General features: G+C 45.5%; 1 protein-coding gene across 5 annotated transcripts in view; it reads left to right on the top strand.

Moving 5' to 3' along the window:
- Positions 1 to 21,005, top strand: part of LOC115177005 (diacylglycerol kinase beta) — a 66,943-nt gene that overhangs the window by 35,989 nt on the left and 9,949 nt on the right. For all 5 annotated transcript variants that reach the window (XM_029737446.1, XM_029737445.1, XM_029737447.1 and 2 more), the window contains 3 exons: positions 640 to 704; positions 19,156 to 19,246; positions 20,282 to 20,477. In XM_029737446.1, coding sequence (XP_029593306.1) covers positions 640 to 704; positions 19,156 to 19,246; positions 20,282 to 20,477 — 352 coding nt within the window. The remainder of the gene's footprint in view (positions 1 to 639; positions 705 to 19,155; positions 19,247 to 20,281; positions 20,478 to 21,005) is intronic.

Below are 21,005 nucleotides of genomic sequence, written 5' to 3'. Positions count from 1 at the left end.
GCTGTTCGTCAAGCTCTCTGTCAATACCCTCATCCCTGGCTCAAACCTCAACCACCGCCCCGCCTTCCAGTTGGCCAGGAATTCAAAAACACCCTGGTTCTGTTTAGACATATCAATATGCATCGGGCATATGTGTCGTTTTTTGGGTGCAATAGAACGTTGGCTGAGATGCTTATCAGCAGAGGGGAAGAAGTTGACTTTAATTGGTGTTAAAAAGCCATTGTATTGATTTTAGTACCAACATCTTGCCTGTATTTTGCGACATCTTTATCTCATCAATTAATTAATTGAAATAACAATATCACACATAGAAATCTAAACTATTTTAGTTGTGTAGCTTATTTCAAAATGAAAATATGTATATAGGTTTATACCCCTAATATACAGTACCAGTCAAAAGTTTGGACACACCTCCTCATTCCAGGGTTTTTCTTTATTTTTACTATTTTCTACATTGTAGAATAATAGTGAAGACATCAAACTATGAAACAACACATATGGAATCATGTAGCAACCAAAAAAGTGGAAAAATGGAATGAGTAGGTGTGTCCATTGGTTTATAGGCCTTTTCCACTGTATAAATGAGTATCAAAATAAAAGTCATTGCTGAATCCATGTTATTTTCTCTCCCTTATTTAGGATGCTTCCATTGCACATCGGTTCCACATGATGAGGGAGAGGCACCCTGAGCGCTTTAACAGCAGGTATGTGTTGTTGGGTTTTAACCAACACTTCACCAACACTGCATGTTAACTCCTCCCCCCCTGTTGACTGTCAGCACCTGTGAAGCTGCCACTTCTAACTGGTATATGGTTAGCTCTGGTATTTCCTCCCTCTCTCTCTCCTCATACTTTAGCCCATATCTTACTGAATTTATTTTGTTTACTACAAATATATGTATGAGTCAAGAGGATTTTGCATTGGTACGAGGGGGACTTTTAGATTGTTTGATTGGTCAATGTATACAGTGGGTTCTGTCAAAGTATATAGTTCAAACATACTAGGGATGGTTCTGAAGTTGATCATTCATTTAGCAATATGGGAAAAAAGGGGCATTCAAAACCTCTGGTAGTGTGACATCTATGAATAGAAATACTCACCAAGTCAGAAAGCTCTAAAAACATGGCCGGAACCCTCATTGCAATAGACTCTTCTTCTTCTTTTTTCAGTAGTCACTTGATACAGTAAATGGACTTGACTCATATTTAGCATCTGTGATTACCTTAAATAGATGTGTTCACCTTTGGAGATGAACAAATGTGGCATCTATGTTCCCATCAATATTTAACACGACCAATACGTCTCCACTAGCAGTAGGGAGTAATGGCGTGGGTAATTGAATTTGCTTGGGTAGTTTGACATCATGCGTCTGTCGGAGTGATGACACACAGTCTCCTAATAATCCCATTTGTACTCATTTATCATGTTTACTCTGACTTTAGTTCAACATTCAGCAAACTATTATCCAAAGGTTCGTTTAGGCTACGTGATCTGCAAAGGTTGCTGCAGTGCAGAGGTATATGGGAGAGAACTCACATTTTCCTTACATTGCAGTTTGTGTTTTTTTCTGAACACTATGTGTGTTTTAGGCATATTCCAATGCTACTGTTGCCATACAATTGAAGATACAGGTTTAGCCACACTGTATATTTTTGAATCATTGGGTTAAATCTCAATTCCCAAACTGTTCAGTAGCACGATATGGCTGTACATATTAATACACAGGACAAAAAGAATGTATACAAAGACATCAAAGACATTGTTTTATACCATTTTAAGCCCATGTGAAAAATGATTGAGATATTTAAAGAAAATTATACCATCTGTTATTTGAATTCAATGAATAATTTACCGGAGGGAATGGGTTTAGTATCTCTATTACACACTATCCTTGCCAATTGAATAATGCATGATTATAGTTTTTCAAGGTAGCGTATATTTTGTTGGATTTGTCCAAGGGGCTCATGTCCATTGCAAGTAGAATGCAACTTATCATGGAGCCATTTCCTTCCGAGTGTATGAACAGTGTTCAATAGCGGGTATAAGGCAGAGAACACTGTCTGCAGGATAGAACATTTGGGCCTGTGTAAAGCCAACACCAAGACACATTAAAAGTTCACAGCAGTCCCAACTCAAAAACACAGCCTGACACACATTCCCACGTCACAGTTGAACTACACATAAATATATGACTCTTCCAAATCAGATATATTCACCATGTCTCACTTACTGTATTAGAGTCTTTCAGCAGCCATCAGGCCTGGCACCGGAGGCTACTAAGTTACAATGAGTGGAAGAAGCATTCCCCACTCCCTTCCTCCCTTCCTCCCCCATCGAAATCACAACCGACTCTGCACTACTTTCCTCATTTCTTTCTCTCAGTCTTTCTCTCTTTCTTCAGAGCATATCAATTACATTTGTCATCGGGTTGACCTTAAAGAAGACATACATATTTGATCAGGTTTAATTAGCAACAAAATAATGGCATATTGTTTTTTAAATTATGGAATGAGGGGATTTGGTTGATGAATGTAATGAATGCTGGGGCCGGGTCCGGGTGACTCCCTCTCTGTATTGGCACCTCTGGGTGATTATGAGGGAGAATGTGTGAAGATTTGACACGTCGGCAGATAGATTCATTTACTGACTGCAGCCTGACCAAGAGGTGATAATGAGGTCGAGGATTAAAAGTAAGACAATCAGTCGACCCGTGACGACTCCGCACACTACCTCCCTCTGCCTAGTTAAAACACACTGCTCCTTTTTCTCTCTCTTGTTACTGATCTCCCATGTAATTACACACTAATCTCTGCCTCAGAAAGAGAGAGAGAAAATAAGGGAGGGGGGGAGAAAGAGAGAGAGATGGAAAGAAAGAAAGAAAAATACGTGATTATAGCGAGAGAGATTTTCTCATCGTCTTTGCCTTTGTACCCTCAAAAGCAGTTACACTTTCAGCCAATTTCAATAACCTGTTAGCAACAGTTCAATGGCCACCGACACAGGTCTGTGTTCTAAGCCTGAGGTATTGTATATGATGTATGGCAGTCTATTACTATTACTACTACTGTCTTAAGCACTGGTTCTATTACCACTCTCCCTCATGTAGCCTGTGGCTGTTCTGTTGAACCACTCTGGCGTTAACCTTTCCTGGAGGCACAGGGAAGCCCAGGCATGGAGCGCTCTTTAGCATAATGAGTGTGTTCATCAAAGCCTGCCGTGTGCGGAGGGCCCACTGGATCCACTCGCACACTGCCACACACACTCCCAAACCGCTTCCCCGCAGGGCCCCTGTGGACCCGGGCAGGGGCCGCCCTCGGACCTCATTTGAGGATGAAATCGTTTGTCTGACCAGGATGTCATCTATAATTAATGGCCACTTGTGAGTGTAATTTAGAGAGATCTCACCTGTGGCCCTATCCCCAGCCCAGCATGAATGTACACACAGTTACACACATGCGCATACGCAGGCAAGTGAGCGCATACATATACTGTACACACAAAGATGAACAAACGCACACACTCACTAATGCATGGACATACACACACACACACACACACACACACAGCCGTATCCTATATAAACATAGTTTCACACTTGTCTGGACCTCAGAAGTGAGCCACCAGTCTTCTTGAGTAAATTCCATAAACTCTAATTCAAACTGGTTGGTATGTAATATTTCATATGATACTTCTATACAGGCTTAGAAAGATAAGGTGTAGAACCCTTTTGGGTTCCAGATATCACCCTTTGGGGCTCCATGTCAGACCGTTTCTACAGAGGGTGATACATGGAACCAAAAAGGGTTCTACCTAGAACCATAAAGGGTTCTCCTATAGGGACAGCCGTAGAACCCTTTTGTTCTAAGATTGTAGATGAAAGCCCTATAGTAGTCTCAATGCCCTCTGATTTCTCACTTTGTAGCAGCAGCTCTTACTGTCCAAGACCCCAACCACATACTGACTCCCCATCACTCCTCCAAAAGCCGCCTAGTCCCTGTTGTGTCCCCCATCCTCTGTCGAGCCCCCATAGCCCCTGCAGAGCCACCAGCTGGCTACACGGTTCCCTTCTCACACCTTCCCACCAGCAGTATGTTCACGTCTAGGGTGAGAGATAACAGACAGAAAATAATGTACATTAAATAAATAGATCGGTTTTAGATTTTACGTGTCTGATTATTGTAGTCCCTATATTATAACAATTGATAGGACCATATCCCTTACAAGCCATTTTGTTACTTCATTATATTTATTGTGATGAATCTAGGATTATTTGTATTTCAATATTGGACAAAAAAAAACAAGATCCCTCTTTATAAACTCAGCAAAAAAAGAAACATCCCTTTTTCAGGACTGTCTTTCAAAGATAATTTCGTAAAAATCCAAATAACTTCATAGATCTTCATTGTAAAGGGTTTAAACACTGTTTTCCATGCTTGTTCAATGACCCATAAACAATTAATGAACATGCACCTGTGGAAGGGTCGTTAAGACACTAACAGCTTACAGACGGTAGGCAATTAAGGTCACAGTTATGAAAACTTAGGACACTAAAGAGGCCTTTCTACTGACTTGGAAAAACACCAAAAGAAAGATGCCCAGGGTCCTGCTCATCTGCGTGAACGTGCCTTAGGCATGCTGCAAGGAGGCATGAGGACTGCAGATGTGCCCAGGGCAATAAATTGCAATGTCCGTACTATTAGACGCCTAAGACAGCTGATCGTCCTTGCAGTGGCAGACCACATGTAACAACACCTACACAGGATCGGTACATCCGAACATCACACCTGCGGGACAGGTACAGGATGGCAACAACAACTGCCCGAGTTACACCAGGAATGCACAATCCCTCCATCAGTGCTCAGACAGTCCGCAATAGGCTGAGAGAGGCTGGACTGTGGGCTTGTAGGCCTGTTGTAAGGCAGGTCCTCACCAGACATCACCGGCAACAACGTCGCCTATGGGCACAAACCCACCGTCGCTGGACCAGACAGGACTGGCAAAAAGTGCTCTTTACTGACGAGTCATGGTTTTGTCTCACCAGGGGTGATGGTCGGATTTGCGTTTATCGACGAAGGAATGAGCGTTACACCGAGGCCTGTATTCTGGAGCAGGATCGTTTTGGAGGTGGAGCGTCCGTCACGGTCTGGGGTGGTGTGTCACAGCATCATTGGACTGAGCTTGTTGTCATTGCAGGCAATCTCGACGCTGTGAGTTACAGGGAAGACATCCTCCTCCCTCATGTGGTACCCTTCTTGCAGACTCATCCTGACATCCAGTATGACAATGCCACCAGCTATACTGCTCGTTCTGTGCGTGATTTCCTGCAAGACAGGAATGTCAGTGTTCTGTCATGGCCAGCGAAGAGCCCGGATCTCAATCCCATTGAGCACGTCTGGGACCTGTTGTATCGGAGGGTGAGTGCTAGGGCCATTCCCCCCAGAAATGTCCAGGAACTTGCAGGTGCCTTGGTGGAAGAGTGGGGTAACATCTCATAGCAAGAACTGGCAAATCTGGTGCAGTCCATGATGAGAAGATGCACTGCAGTACTTAATGCAGCTGGTGGCCACACCAGATACTGACTGTTGCTTTTGATTTTGACCCCCCTTTTGTTCAGGGACATGTTATTCAATTTCTGTTAGTCACATGTCTGTGGAACTTGTTCAGTTTATGTCTCAGTTGTTGAATCTTGTTATGTTCATACAAATATTTACACATGTTAAGTTTGCTGAAAATAAACGCAGTTGACAGTGAGAGGACGTTTCTTTTTTTGTTGAGTTTAGTATCAGCTGAGCTTTTTAAAAGAAAAGTTCCAATGACAAGGACAATTTTTTATAAACTCAGATAAAATGATTAGAGCTATCCCAGCAAACCGGGAACATTCCCAGAACATTGGCTAAGATTCCCATTAAGTTCTAGTTAGGGTTTTATTAACATTATGATGATACCATCCCAAAAACATTAAAATAATATTGTTGATAACAACATTTAATTAAATGGATGAAATTAAATTATGTGTGTCTATATCACTTTGTCGTTGGCCTACAATACAATCTTCATGTCACGAATCCCACCGAAGGTGGCTCCCCTGCCTGCTCGGGCGGCGCTCGGCGGTCGTCGTCGCCGACCTACTAGCCGCCGCTGATCCTTTTTTCCTTTTCGTTTGGTATGTCTTATTGTTTGCACCTGTCCCTCATTTGGTTTATTGATTTTGGTTATTTAAGCCTGGTTAGCCCGCCCAGTGTTGTGCGGGATTATTTAGCGTCAGGTTGTGTTTTTGTATTTGGATGTGCTGGCGATCTACTACTATTATCTTTTATGCATGCTGTGCACCTGTTCTGGGCACTTTGCATTGTTTCCACGCCGGTTGTGTTGGCGTCGATCGTGTTGTGTTTTATTTAATAAACACAAAGTTCCTTACCTCTGCTCTCTGCGCCTGACTCCTACCGCCACTCCTAGCAACTACTGACAGAATCCCGCACCAACTATGGAGTCAGCAGGAGCAGCCTCCCCTCCTCTCCCATCGATGGAGGAACGGGTCCTTCACCATACCACCATCCTCCACCGAATCGGCTCAGCGATGGAGCAGATGATGGAAAGGATGGACCGATGGGAGAGGAGTGGCCTCCCTACCGCATCCCCAGCCCCAAATCCCCCTCCACCATCTACCCCTCCACCGACGTCCGGACCCGGAGCCCTACGCCTGGCTCTCCCCAGGGAGCACGATGGAGCGGCGGCTGGGTGCCAGGGGTTCCTGCTACAGTTGGATTTGTACCTGGCTACCGTTCATCCTACTCCCTCGGGAGAGGAGAGCGTAAGCGTCCTCGTCTCCTGCTTAACGGGACGTGCCCTGGAGTGGGCCAACGCAGTGTGGTATGGTCCAGACTCGGCAAGGGATCATTACCCCGAGTTCACCCGCCGTTTCCGGGCCGTGTTCGACCACCCAGCTGAAGGCCGAGCGGCGGGTGAACGGCTGTTCCACCTGCGTCAGGAGACGAGGAGCGCACAGGACTTTGCTCTGGAGTTCCGGACCTTGGCTGCTGGAGCGGGGTGGAACGACAGGGCCCTGATGGACCACTATAGGTGTAGCCTCCGGGAGGACGTCCGCCGTGAGCTAGCCTGTCGGGACACTACCCTGTCACTGGATGAACTGATCGACATGTCCATTCGTCTGGACAATCTGCTGGCTGCGCGCGGGCGTCCAGACGGGGCCCTGTTGATTCCACCTCCAGGTCCTCCAGCTCCCATTCCTATGGAGCTAGGGGGGGCCGCGTCCAGGGGAACCGGAGGAGGAGGCTCCCCTTGTCCCCAGTGTGGTCGGAGAGGACACACTACCGACCGGTGCTGGGGGAGCTCCTCTGGGAATCGGGATGGCAGGCGGAGCACTCCTCGTCCATCTCAGGTGAGTAAGCACCAACCTCACCCAGAGCCCCCTGTTGGTCACATGTTCGTTTTAGTAACTTTCCCCTTGTTTTCTCCCTCTTTCCAGCATAAGGCGCTAGTCGATTCAGGCGCAGCTGGAAACTTTATGGATCGTGGGCTCGCATTAAGGCTAGGGATTCCCCTTGTATCGTTGGACCAACCTTTCCCCGTGCACTCCTTAGATAGCCGACCATTAGGGTCAGGACTGGTCAGGGAGGCCACGGTGCCACTGGACATGGTAACGCAGGGGGATCATGGGGAACGGATTAGTCTCTTCCTCATTGATTCTCCTGCGTTTCCAGTGGTGCTGGGGATTCCCTGGTTGGCCAATCACAATCCCAATATTTCGTGGAGACAGGGGGTTCTCAGAGGGTGGTCAGAGGAGTGCTCAGGCAGGTGTAAGGGAGTTTCCATCGGTGCGACGACGGTGGAGAGTCCAGACCAGGTTTCCACAGTGCGCATTCCCTCAGAATATGCCGATTTGGCTATCGCCTTCTGTAAAAAGAGGGCGACCCGATTACCACCTCATCGACGAGGGGATTGCGTGATAGATCTCCAGGTAAACGCTGCACTTCCCAGGAGTCATGTGTACCCATTGTCACAAGAGGAGACGTTGGCTATGGAGACATATGTCACGGAATCTCTGAGACAGGGGCATATACAGCCCTCCATGTCACCCGTCTCCTCGAGTTTCTTTTTCGTGAAGAAAAAGGATGGAGGTTTGCGCCCGTGCATTGATTATAGAGGTCTAAATTCCATCACAGTAGGGTTCAGTTACCCACTACCTCTCATCGCTACGGCGGTGGAATCATTTCACGGCGCGCGGTTTTTCACGAAACTGGACCTCAGGAGCGCTTACAATCTGGTGCGTATCCGGGGAGGAGACGAGTGGAAAACCGCATTCAGTACCACATCGGGCCACTATGAGTACCTCGTCATGCCGTACGGGTTAAAGAATGCTCCAGCCGTCTTTCAATCCTTTGTTGACGAGATTCTCAGGGACCTGCACGGGCAGGGGGTGGTGGTGTATATTGACGACATCCTGATTTATTCCGCCACCCGCGCCGCGCATGTCTCCCTGGTGCGCAAGGTGCTTGGACGACTGCTGGAGAATGACCTGTACGTCAAGGCTGAGAAATGTGAGTTTTTCAAACGAGCCGTTTCCTTCCTGGGGTATCGCATTTCCACCTCGGGGGTGGTGATGGAGGATGACCGCGTTAAAGCCGTGCGTAATTGGCCGACTCCGACCACGGTAAAGGAGGTGCAGCGGTTTTTAGGGTTTGCCAATTACTACCGGAGGTTTATCCGGGGCTTTGGTCAAGTTGCGGCTCCCATTACCTCACTGCTGAAGGGGGGTCCGGCGCGCTTGCGCTGGTCAACAGAGGCGAACAGAGCGTTCAGTCGCCTGAAGGAGCTGTTTACCGTTGCTCCAGTGCTGGCTCATCCGGATCCCTCTTTGGCATTCATAGTGGAGGTGGACGCGTCCGAGACTGGGGTGGGGGCCGTGCTATCACAGCGCTCGGGCACGCCACCCAAACTCCGCCCGTGCGCTTTCTTTTCTAGGAAGCTGGGGCCGGCGGAGCAGAACTATGACGTGGGGGACAGGGAGTTGTTAGCTGTGGTCAAGGCTCTGAAGGTGTGGAGACATTGGCTTGAGGGGGCTAGGCACCCTTTCCTCATCTGGACTGACCACCGTAATCTCGAGTACATCCGGGCAGCTAGGAGACTGAATCCGCGTCAGGCCAGGTGGGCCATGTTCTTTACCCGTTTCCGGTTCACGATCTCTTATCGGCCAGGTTCACAGAACACGAAGGCCGACGCACTGTCCCGCCTATATGACACCGAGGAGAGGGCCATCGATCCGGCTCCCATTCTTCCGGCGTCGTGTTTGGTAGCTCCGGTGGTATGGGAGCTGGACGCGGAGATCGAGCGGGCGTTACGGTCGGAACCTGCACCATCGCAGTGTCCGGCAGGTGTTCAGTACGTACCGCTTGGTCTCCGTGATCGATTGATTCGATGGGCCCATAATCTCCCCTCTTCGGGTCACCCTGGGATTGAGAGGACAGTGCGGAACCTGAGGGGGAAGTACTGGTGGCCCACCTTGGGTAAAGACGTGCGGTTCTATGTTTCCTCCTGCTCGGTGTGCGCTCAGAGCAAGGCTCCTCGACACCTGCCTAGAGGGAAATTACACCCCCTCCCCGTTCCACAGCGGCCGTGGTCACACTTGTCAGTGGACTTCCTCACTGACCTTCCCGTATCTCAGGGGAACACCACTATCCTGGTCGTTGTGGATCGGTTCTCGAAGTCCTGTCGTCTCATCCCGTTGCCCGGTCTCCCTACGGCTCTGCAGACTGCGGAGGCACTGTTTACCCATGTCTTCCGGCACTACGGGGTGCCCGAGGACATCGTTTCTGATCGGGGTCCCCAGTTCACGTCCAGAGTTTGGAGGGCGTTCATGGAACGTTTGGGGGTCTCGGTCAGCCTGACCTCGGGTTTCCACCCCGAGAGTAATGGGCAGGTGGAGAGGGTGAACCAAGAGGTGGGTAGGTTTCTAAGGACGTATTGCCAGGACCGGCCCAGAGAATGGGCGAGATACGTGCCATGGGCAGAAATAGCCCAAAATTCTCTACGGCACTCATCCACCAACATGTCACCGTTCCAGTGCGTGTTGGGCTACCAGCCGGTCCTGGCTCCATGGCACCAGAGCCAGACCGAGGCTCCTGCGGTGGAGGATTGGGTGCAGCGCTCGAAGGACACATGGAGAGCCGTCAAGGACGCACTCACCAAGGCGAGTGGACGGCAAAAGAAGAGCGCTGACCAGCACCGCAGTGAGACCCCTGTGTTTGCACCAGGGGATCGAGTCTGGCTCTCGGCTAGAAACCTGCCCCTCCGCTTGCCCTGCCGGAAGCTGGGTCCGCAGTGTGTAGGGCCGTTTAAAGTCCTGAGGAGGATAAACGAGGTGTGTTACCGATTACAACTTCCATCTTACTACCGTATTAACCCCTCGTTTCATGTGTCTCTCCTCAGGCCGGTGGTGGCTGGTCCCATGCAGGAAGGTGAGGTGCCGGAGGTTCCTCCCCCCCCGCTGGACATTGGGGGGTCCCCGGCGTATAGGATACGCGCCATTCTGGACTCCAGACTTCGGGGGGGGGGGCCTACAGTACCTCGTCGACTGGGAGGGGTACGGCGCGGAGGAGAGGTGCTGGGTACCCAGGAGGGACATTTTGGACCCCCCACTACTGAGGGAGTTCCACCGCCTTCATGGGGATCGCCCTGCACCTCGTCCTCCGGGTCGCCCTCGAGGTCGGTGGCGGCGCGCTGCGGGAGCCGCGCGTCAGGAGGGGGGTACTGTCACGAATCCCACCGAAGGTGGCTCCCCTGCCTGCTCGGGCGGCGCTCGGCGGTCGTCGTCGCCGACCTACTAGCCGCCGCTGATCCTTTTTTCCTTTTCGTTTGGTATGTCTTATTGTTTGCACCTGTCCCTCATTTGGTTTATTGATTTTGGTTATTTAAGCCTGGTTAGCCCGCCCAGTGTTGTGCGGGATTATTTAGCGTCAGGTTGTGTTTTTGTATTTGGATGTGCTGGCGATCTACTACTATTATCTTTTATGCATGCTGTGCACCTGTTCTGGGCACTTTGCATTGTTTCCACGCCGGTTGTGTTGGCGTCGATCGTGTTGTGTTTTATTTAATAAACACAAAGTTCCTTACCTCTGCTCTCTGCGCCTGACTCCTACCGCCACTCCTAGCAACTACTGACACTTCAAATGCAAATTGCCATTAAATCTGTAGGGAAACATAATTGGAATGTGTTCCAATCTGCTTTCTTATGCTTCAAGGAACTAGAAATATGTATGCTAAAAATGTTGTGATATTATTAGGTAAAACTTTAATATAACATTTTCTAAATGTTCTTGAAATGTTCTGAGGGCTTCCAAGACAATGTTAATCTGGAGGCGAAAGAAACTCACAGCTGTTTAGGCGAGGTGCTGGCTAGCGGAGTAGAACAGCTGTTTAGGCGAGGTGCTGGCTAGCGGAGTAGAACAGCTGTTTAGGCGAGGTGCTGGCTAGTGGAGTAGAACAGCTGTTTAGGTGAGGTGCTGGCTAGCGGAGTAGAACAGCTGCATAGGTGAGGTGCTGGCTAGTGGAGTAGAACAGCTGTTTAGGCGAGGTGCTGGCTAGCGGAGTAGAACAGCTGTTTAGGCGAGGTGCTGGCTAGCGGAGTAGAACAGCTGTTTAGGCGAGGTGCTGGCTAGCGGAGTAGAACACTTGAAAAAGATGAGAGCCACACTAGGAGTTCAGATGCAAAAATGTAATAACCAATGTTTCGAAAGACAAGATGTCTTCATCAGGGTACCTCCAAGACAAGGTAAAATATATATTGTGTGAACATCAATGGAATAATATGCTAAACCTAAAACAAATAAAAGTAATAAAAACAGACTCATTTGGAAATTGTGGAACATTTGTCACGTCCTGACCAGCAGAGGGAGTAGTTGTTTAGTATTTTTGGTCAGGACGTGGCAGAAGTACTGTGTTGTATGTGTTTTTCTGGTATTTCTGTTTCTATGTTGGTCTGTGTGGCTCCCGATCAGGGACAGCTGGTTATCGTTGTTCCTGATTGGGAGTCATATATTAGGAGTGTGTTTGTCACCTGGGTTTTGTGGGTTGTTTTATTTCACACTGCTGTATGTAAGAACATAGCCTGTGAAACTGTCTAGTCGTTTATTGTTTTGTCCGTGTCCATCATAATTTAAATAAAATTATGTGGAGCACGCAAGCCGCTGCGTATTGGTCAGATGATGATTTCGAAATATCTTCAGATGAAGGTGAAGATTGTGACAACATTGTGGCTATGTTTTGTGCAGCCTTATAAGTACAATATGTGAGAATCACAAGAATATTCTTGCAACATCCCAGACAACTCCCATAACTTAATTAAATGTTCTGGGAACCTTTAAAAAAAGTTGACCAGGTGTTTTGTCAACATTCTTAAAACGTTAAGGGAATGTCGTGTGCAACCTAACTTAAACAGTGTATGAACGTCATCACAACTGATCATATCTTGTACCCACACTGTTCCCATAAGCTAATTAAATGTTCTTGGAACCTTTAAAGAACTCAAACGCTGTTCTGTCAACATTCTTGCAACATCAAAGGAATGTTTTGTGCACCCTGATACAAACATCATCTGAATGTCAGCACAACTGGACAGTTAGTGTTTTGGGAACCTTGTGATATCCCCACAATGTTCCGACAATTTAATGAAACATTCTGGGAACCTTTAAAGAACAGACTAAATGTGTTCTGGGAATGATCTTGCAACATCAGGCGAATGTTTTATACAAACATTGTATAATCATCAGCAAGACTGAACAGTTTTTGTGTTATGAGAACAATTTTGGTTTGCTGGGATGATACTGATATTATGAATACACCCAGGGATCATTTTCTTGTAGTTCAAACAAACCCATTCATTGTACTGTTTTATTTGGCATATCTCTTTAAGAAAGGGGAGACAACACAACACAGGCCATTTTTCAAGCTGCCAGTCAGAGTTGTAGCACTCGGGGCGGTGTCATGTTAAACAAAACAGTGCATTGATGCAATGCACAAAGAGTTGGTTATGTCAATGTGATATTTATCACCTCTGATCAAAAATAAATTAGTGTGAAAATAAGGTCATAGATCACGGGGGCTTAGATTAAGTGTCAGAGGGAAAAATCAATGGCTCTGTGCCTCATGCTAACAGTGGACAGTAGAAAGAGCATTAAAGAGTATTAAAAGGTGCTGTGGCCTGGGGATAGCCTAGCCATGCTACACTGAAGCTTGTTTGCCTTTGACACGTTTTAATACAGTGACGAGACAGGGGTTTATAAAGTAGATGAGTTGACTGATGAGGAGAGAACAGGGGCATAATACTGTGTTAAGTCTGCGCAGGGAACTGCTTGGTTCAGTGGTTGGTGAAACCTGAGACACTGTTGTCTTTGACATTGCAGTTGTAGATACAAATTGTCTCTCGTGCACTCAGTGGTGGAAAAACTACCTTTGTTTATCTAATCTTCAAAATGAACTTACATTTGCGTTATATTATGGACACACTCCGGTTAATGAAATACCTTTATATTCACTTTTATTGCAAAGTCAAATCTCTTGACCCACATTAAAAGTATCAACCTGTTCAGACAATCATTTTCAGTTGATTCTCCATTGATCCTCAATGGCCATCTCATTGGAGCTTCTCCCTGTCCCAGCTGTGTTTCAGATCATGGTGCTGAGCGCCAGTCTATCAGCACATAAAGGATGGGAATCCGATGGGGCCAATGGGATGCTCCTAATTATCTAATGAGCAGGGAGATAAGGCCGTGATTTGTTGCCATGGCTCTCTTGTTAGGTTAAGTGGAGGGAATCGACAGGACAGTCAGATGTCGACTCTATCAATTCCATTTATTCCCATGTTTAACTACAACACAAAGTTGTAGACGACAAAGTGCTGCGTTTTGGTTTTGGTTATATTGTACTGTAAAGAAGTCAATGCTGTAGTAGTATATGTTGATTTTGACTTTATCTATTCCCTTGTTTAACTACATTCAGTTGACTTGAGGACGACAAAGTGCTGCGTTTTGGTTTTGGTTACAGGAAAATATAACCTTGATATTGTACTATAAGAGTGAATTTGCTGTGTAAACTACTGTATATTTTACACGTGTTTTAGACATTCTACGTTAAGTGGAGGGAACAAACAGGTAGCCTAGTGGTTAGAGCGTTGGACTATTAACCGAAAGGTTGCAAGATCGAATCCCCGTGCTGACAAGGTAAAAAGCTATCATTCTGCCCCTGAATAAGGCAGTTAACCCACTGTTCCTAGGCTGTCATTGAAAATAAGAATTTGTTCTTAACTGACTTGCCTAGTTAAATAAATGACAACAGGACATTCAGATGTCAGCTATCTATTCCCATTTTTAACTACTACAAAGTCAACTTGAGACTCTCTAGAAAGTGCTGTGATTGGTTTTGGTTATATTGTACTGTATGTGCTGTGTGTACTGTATGTTATGTGTTTTAGACATGCTGTATTAAGCCTATTACTGTGATGATATGTGGTGCACTGTACAAAAAGGTAGTGTACGTCAGAGGAGAATAATAGCCTCTTGAGTTTGCCTCTCATGTGAACAGAGAGAAACTTTCCGCCTGGCAACCAAATAATACAGCTGCTTGGAGACCTGGGTAGTTCCCCTGTGTCTTAAAGGTCGCAGTGCTTCAGATTTGAGAGAGCCTCTTGAAAATAACAAAAACAAACAAACAAAAAAATGATTTGTCCAATAGCTCACTGCAGGTGTAAAGACTGCACATCGTTTAGTTTCAGTCACACCACAAGTTGCTTTGTTTTTGAATAGACTCGTGAATAGGCCACCGCATTTGTTTTCTTGCAAATTATGCTCACGTCTGTATTTGTGTTTTGTCTACAACAGGAGTGTGTTTTCGTTCTCGGCTGCCATAGACAAGTTTCTCATGAGAGGGAACCAGACCTGGGTTCAAATAGTATTTGAAATAGCCTACATTGCGCATTTGCTTTAGCCTAGGTCGGGGGGGGGGCACGTTTGGGACTTTTCTATTAGTACATTGCAACAGGCAAGTTCAATTAAGCACAAATTGAGTATTTCAAATGATTTCAGATAATACTTGAACCCAGATCTGCTAAGCACACAGGTTTATGGTGAGGTTTGCACATGGAGCCCAGGGCAGCTGTTGGAAGTCCTGTTTGAGAGATGCTAGATGTGTTATTGTGTAGTAGGCCCTCTCAGCATGCCCCATGTCTCCCCCCACTGTCTCTCTCTCTCTCTCTCTCTCTCTCTCTCGCTCTCTCTTTTGCTCTCCTTTTCTCTCCTTACTCCTCTCTTCCCGCACCTATTGACCATCTTGCACATTATAAATCAACATCGAGCCGGGCTATCCTGCAAGTGGCTAATGAAAGCTAATTTATAAAGCGGCTAAATGGTCCTGACAAAACTCCTAATGAGGAAATCAATAATTTAGTGATTGTTACTCTGCTTACACTAATACATCCCGCTAGTAAGGGTTTGATTCCAGCGAAAACAAGGCCATTTTTTATTGCATTCAGTTCTGCATGTCAGCACTGTTGTAAGGTTGTTTTTCTCTCTCTCGCGAAAGCCCCCTTGATGATAAATCATCTGTTGGGGTCTCTGGCTAAATGAACCAATGGCTGTGAGGTGTGCTTTCAAAGTAATCTCTAAAGAAAGTCAAGCGTTTAGCGGGAAAGAGACATTGGTGCTCATAAACCTTCTCTATATGGATGGGATGTGATGCTATGAATGTTAGAGCAGCATTCAGTCCACCATCAAATTAAATCAGATGTTATTGGTCACATACACATGGTTAGTAGATGTTATTGCGAGTGTAGCGAAATGTTGTGCTTCTAGTTCCGACAGTGAAGCAATATCTAACAATTCCACAACAACTACCTAATGGAATAAGGAATGGAATGGAATAAGAATATATACAGTTGAAGTCGGAAAATTACATACACCTTAGCCAAATACATTTAAACTCAGTTTTTCACAATTCCTAACATTTAAACCTAGTAAAACGTCCCTGTCTCAGGTCTGTTAGGATCACCACTTTATTTTAAGAATGTGAAATGTCAGAATAATAGTAGAGAGAATGATTTATTTCAGCTTTTATTTCTTTCATCACATTCCCAGTGGGTCAGACGTTTACGTACACTCAATTAGTATTTGGTAGCATTGCCTTTAAATTGGTTAACTTGGGTCAAACATTTCGGGTAGCCTTCCACAAGCTTCCCACAATAAGTTGGGTGAATTTTGGCCCATTCCTCATGACAGAGCTGGTGTAACTGAGTCAGGTTTGTAGGCCTCCTTGCTCGCGCACACTTTTTCAGTTCTGCCCACAAATATTCTATAGGATTGAGGTCAGGGCTTTGTGACGGCCACTCCAATACCTTGACTTTGTTGTACTTAAGCCATTTTGACACAACTTTGGAAGTATGCTTGAGGTCATTGTCCATTTGGAAGACCCATTTGCGGCCAAGCTTTAACTTCCTGACTGATGTCTTGAGATGTTGCTTCAATATATCCACATAATTTTCCTACCTCATGATGCCATCTATTTTGTGAAGTGCACCAGTCCCTCCTGCAGCAAAGCACCCCCACAACATGATGCTGCCACCACTGTGCTTCACGGTTGGGATGGTGTTCTTCGGCTTGCAAGCTTCCCCCTTTTTCCTCCAAACATAACGATGGTCATTATGGCCAAACAGTTCTATTTTTGTTTCATCAGACCAGAGGACATTTCTCCAAAAGGTACAACCTTTGTCGCCATGTGCAGTTGCAAACCATAGTCTGGCTTTTTATGGAGGTTTTGGAGCAGTGGCTTCTTCCTTGCTGAGCGGCCTTTCAGGTTATGTTGACATAGGAATTATTTTACTGTGGATATAGATACTTTTGTTCCTGTTTCCTCCAGCATCTTCACAAGGTCCTTTGCTGTTGTTCTAGGATTGATTTGCACTTTTCGCACCAAAGTACGTTCATCTCTAGGAGACAGAATGTGTCTCCTTCCTGAGCGGTATGACGGCTGCGTGGTCCCATGGTGTTTATACTTGCGTACTATTGTTTGTACAGATGAACATGGTACCTTCAGGCGTTTGGAAATTGCTCCCAAGGATGAACCAGACTTGTGGAGGTCTACAATTTTTTTTCTGAGGTCTTGGCTGATTTCTTTTGATTTTCCCATGATGTCAAGCAAAGAGGCACTGAGTTTGAAGGTATGCCTTGAAATACATCCACAGGTACACCTCCAATTGACTCAAATGATGTCAATTAGCCTATCACAAGCTTCTAACGCCATGACATAGTTTTCTGTAATTGTCCTAGGTGTTTAAAGGCACAGTCAACTTAGTGATGTAAACTTCTGACCCACTGGAATTGCGATACATTGAATTATAAGTGAAGTGATCTGTCTGTAAACAATTTTTGGAAATATTACTTGTGTCATGCGCAAAGTAGATGTCCTAACCGACTTGCCTTCCAAAAATGGTGAGGTTTTTAGGTGACAAGCCAAATTCCTTCAGCCTCCTGAGGTTGATTAATGTCTCAATAAATTCACTTATTAAACTGAACTCCAATGTGTACTACATGTACAGTACAGAATCTACAAAGAGTAGCTAATATTCCTTATTCAAAGACTGCTCCATCTGTTTTTTCCCAGGCTAAGGAGGTTTGAACATCTTTCTTAACACATGTTGATAGATATCTTCTTTCCCCACTTCGTTCTTGCTCAAAGGGGGATGAGCTGTGAGTTATTATGAATCTTTCAAGGCTCACGAACTCTATGGGCAGAGTGCAATAAGTTGAGACAAGTAATCTTTGCTGGCCAAACTGTGGTTACCAGAGCGTTTAGTAATATTGATTCACCTTGTAGGCCTTTTAAGCCTGGAGAGTCTATAAGAAATCCTGTCTTCATAGAGATTTTTGTTCTCTGTTCTGTATGATCATTTCCCTTTGGGTATTAGGCCTACAGTTATCCATTCTCACTCAGCGGTCCACGTGGAGTATTTCAGAGTTTCTATTTGCTTGGTTTTACAGCTTGCCCTGTCTTAAGGTGTAGCCTACATTCTGCATCAATCTTCAGATTAACGTCTGGGACAGTATTCATAAAGCATCTCAGAGTAGGAGTGTTGGTCTAGGATCAGTTTGACCTTTTAATTTGTAATGAATGGACAGTGGGGACCAGATCCTAGATCTGCACTCCTGCTCTGAGACGCTTATAATAAATACAAGCCGGCTCAGTAAAGTAAAAGCATACAGGCTCTGTACGGAGTGTCACACTGTTATAAAGACAGATGGTGACTCTAACTAGCAGGGTCATTGATCATCAGGCTTAGCTCTGGGATGTGTCCCTAGGAACCAGGGGAGCAGCACCCCAGTCCTCAGTTAATTGAAGGGCCAGTTAGATTACCCTCTCTCACCCCTTGCTGTGTTTTAATGCAAGGTACCCACCCCACATACTCGAGTGGTTAATCGGCTTTACGTTAGTCTTTGCGCTTCTACGTGTGTGAGACATTATGATTAATGAATGACGTTGTATGTTTTTGGAGATTGGATTTTGTGAATATGTTTTAAATCCAATATTAAATGTATTTGAAATTCTCAAACAATAGTGGATGGTATTCGCGGTAGCGGGTTATAAGGCAGCAGGTAGCCTAGCGGTTAGAGTGCTGGGCCAGTAACCGAAAGGTTGTTGATTTGAATACCCAAGCCAACAAGGTGAAAAATCTGTCGATGTGCCCTTGAGCAAGGCACTTAACCCTAATTTGCTCCATGGGCGCCGTACTACTATGACCCTGTAAAACAACACATTTCACTGCACCTCTCCTGTGTATGTGACAATAAAACTTTTTTTATTACTAGATATTTTTTTGTTGATAAACAATGGTGGAGAATACTTCCAAGTCAATTCTGAAAAGTCTGAAATAAATACATTTCTGACAAACTGTACATGAATCAAAGCTATTATAGACAGAGAGCTATTCCATAAAACCCAGACTAACTAAAAGTGAGAAATTGCGAGGAGAGAGAGGGAAATCACTTCATCCACTTTTTGTATTACTGACTGTATGGCAGTAGATTTTGATGTGGGGAGAGAGAGATTTTTGTTTCCTCCTAGTCCCCTTACACTTCTTGTTGTCTTGTTTTTCAGAACAAAGAATAAGCTGTGGTACTTTGAGTTTGGCACTTCTGAGACCTTCTCGGCCACATGTAAGAAGCTCCACGACTTTCTGGAGGTTGAGGTAAATACAACTGCCTGCTTTCAATTTTGGGAGATTGGGACTAAGTATTTTTATGCCATTTAATGCTACGACTTGTCACCTTTTAATTGCACTACTGTGTAATGAATAAGCAATAATTCAACATAAACTACTCTCACTTGTACTGTTCTCTGCAACAACAACACCTACTGTTAACATGCGAAATGAAGCCTTTTGAAAGCAGACACAATGCAGTGAGAACAAGAAGCAAAAAGTAAAACACCTAGGTCCAATCTCCCTGGGAGAAAGAATAATGCCTCTAATCTAGTGCACACCATTTTAAGACACTGAGCACCAGCCACCTCCTGATCCACAAATAGCCTTCCATTTGTACCAATTTCAGTCTGGAAGTGTTGAGGAGGGAGGGAGGCCTCCCCTCTCCCCCTCCCCCTCCCCTAACGGATCCTCAGCCCAACACACAGGTAATTATCCCGGCCCGGCCCTGCTGTGTGTGATATTGAGGGATAATGAAGGTGGTGTCTATCTGATCCATCTCCCCCTCCTCAGAGCCATCAGCAGTGGCAGAGGTCTTCATTAATTAGCCGGGGATGGCTACTTAGTATGGTACTGAAGGGGAGCAGGTTCGTTGTGGAATACAGACCATGTATTAAACTCCACTGAGAGAGAGGACAGAGAAGTGGCCTGTTATTATACAGCTGGCAACTGAGGGTATTCCTAATATGGATGCCGTACTAGTATAAGGTTGTTAGGAGTCATGGCTGGTGGCAGGTCCCCTTCTGGTGGACATTTCCAGCTTGTCAAAGATCAAATGGCTTCGACATAAACTGTTAATCATCAGTCAGCAATGAACGCTGTCAGATGAGCGTGGTAAAGTTTTGATAACACCTCACTGAGAAGCATAATTAGCATGATCTACTTAACGTTATTTTATTGCTACACACATGTTTCAAGAGGAACACTTTGATTATTGATATGATGTAATCCCTCTCTCTCTTGCTCCCTCCATTTTCCCTCTCTCTCTCTCGCTTTCTTTCCTGACCCTTGTCCTTTGTAAAGTGCGATGGCATCACTCTGGACCTAGACAGCATCTCTTTGGAAGGCATCGCCATTTTAAACATTCCCAGCATGCATGGCGGCTCCAACCTGTGGGGTGAGAGCAGGAAAAGGCGGAGCAACCGCCGGGGAGGGAAGAAGACCCAGGATAAGAGGACAACAGTGCTGGACCCCAAAGAGCTTCAATTTGCTGTCCAAGGTAGCTATCGTAATGATGGATGCTGGTGAATTTGAAATGTATTCATTGCAATTCCAACTTTGAGGAAACATTGTTCACATTGTCACATTTATTTTACATGGGGGTATTTTACATAGGTCCTTTAAGGTCTTTTAAAATGTCAAAGGCTTGCTCATATTCAGGTATGCCTCTTACAGATCAGTAGTACAACCAAACATACACAGGATAACAGGCTTGAAATGCTACAACTCAATGGCTGATCGGCTGCCATTTTGTGTATAGATTGGTTAGCATAGAATAGCCTTTCTCCTAATAACCTGTGACACTAAGAGGCAAGACCTTGTCCAAGCTCACATTAGACAGATCAGAGACAAACTTTGGGACAAAGTTTTCCCTGGCGCTGGTATGAATATTTCACCAATGACAAGTTGAATCACAGTACTTAGATTTGGTTTGGGATGAAGGGGTGCGGTTTAATGTCACTGTTTCGCACTGTCACTTGACTGGTAATGGCTTGTGTAGGTGGAAGTGGACAACCAGGCCTAATAG

Source organism: Salmo trutta, chromosome 37, assembly GCF_901001165.1.
Source record: "Salmo trutta chromosome 37, fSalTru1.1, whole genome shotgun sequence".
Taxonomy (NCBI): Eukaryota; Metazoa; Chordata; class Actinopteri; order Salmoniformes; family Salmonidae; genus Salmo; species Salmo trutta.
This window is presented reverse-complemented; position numbering and strand designations above follow the sequence as displayed.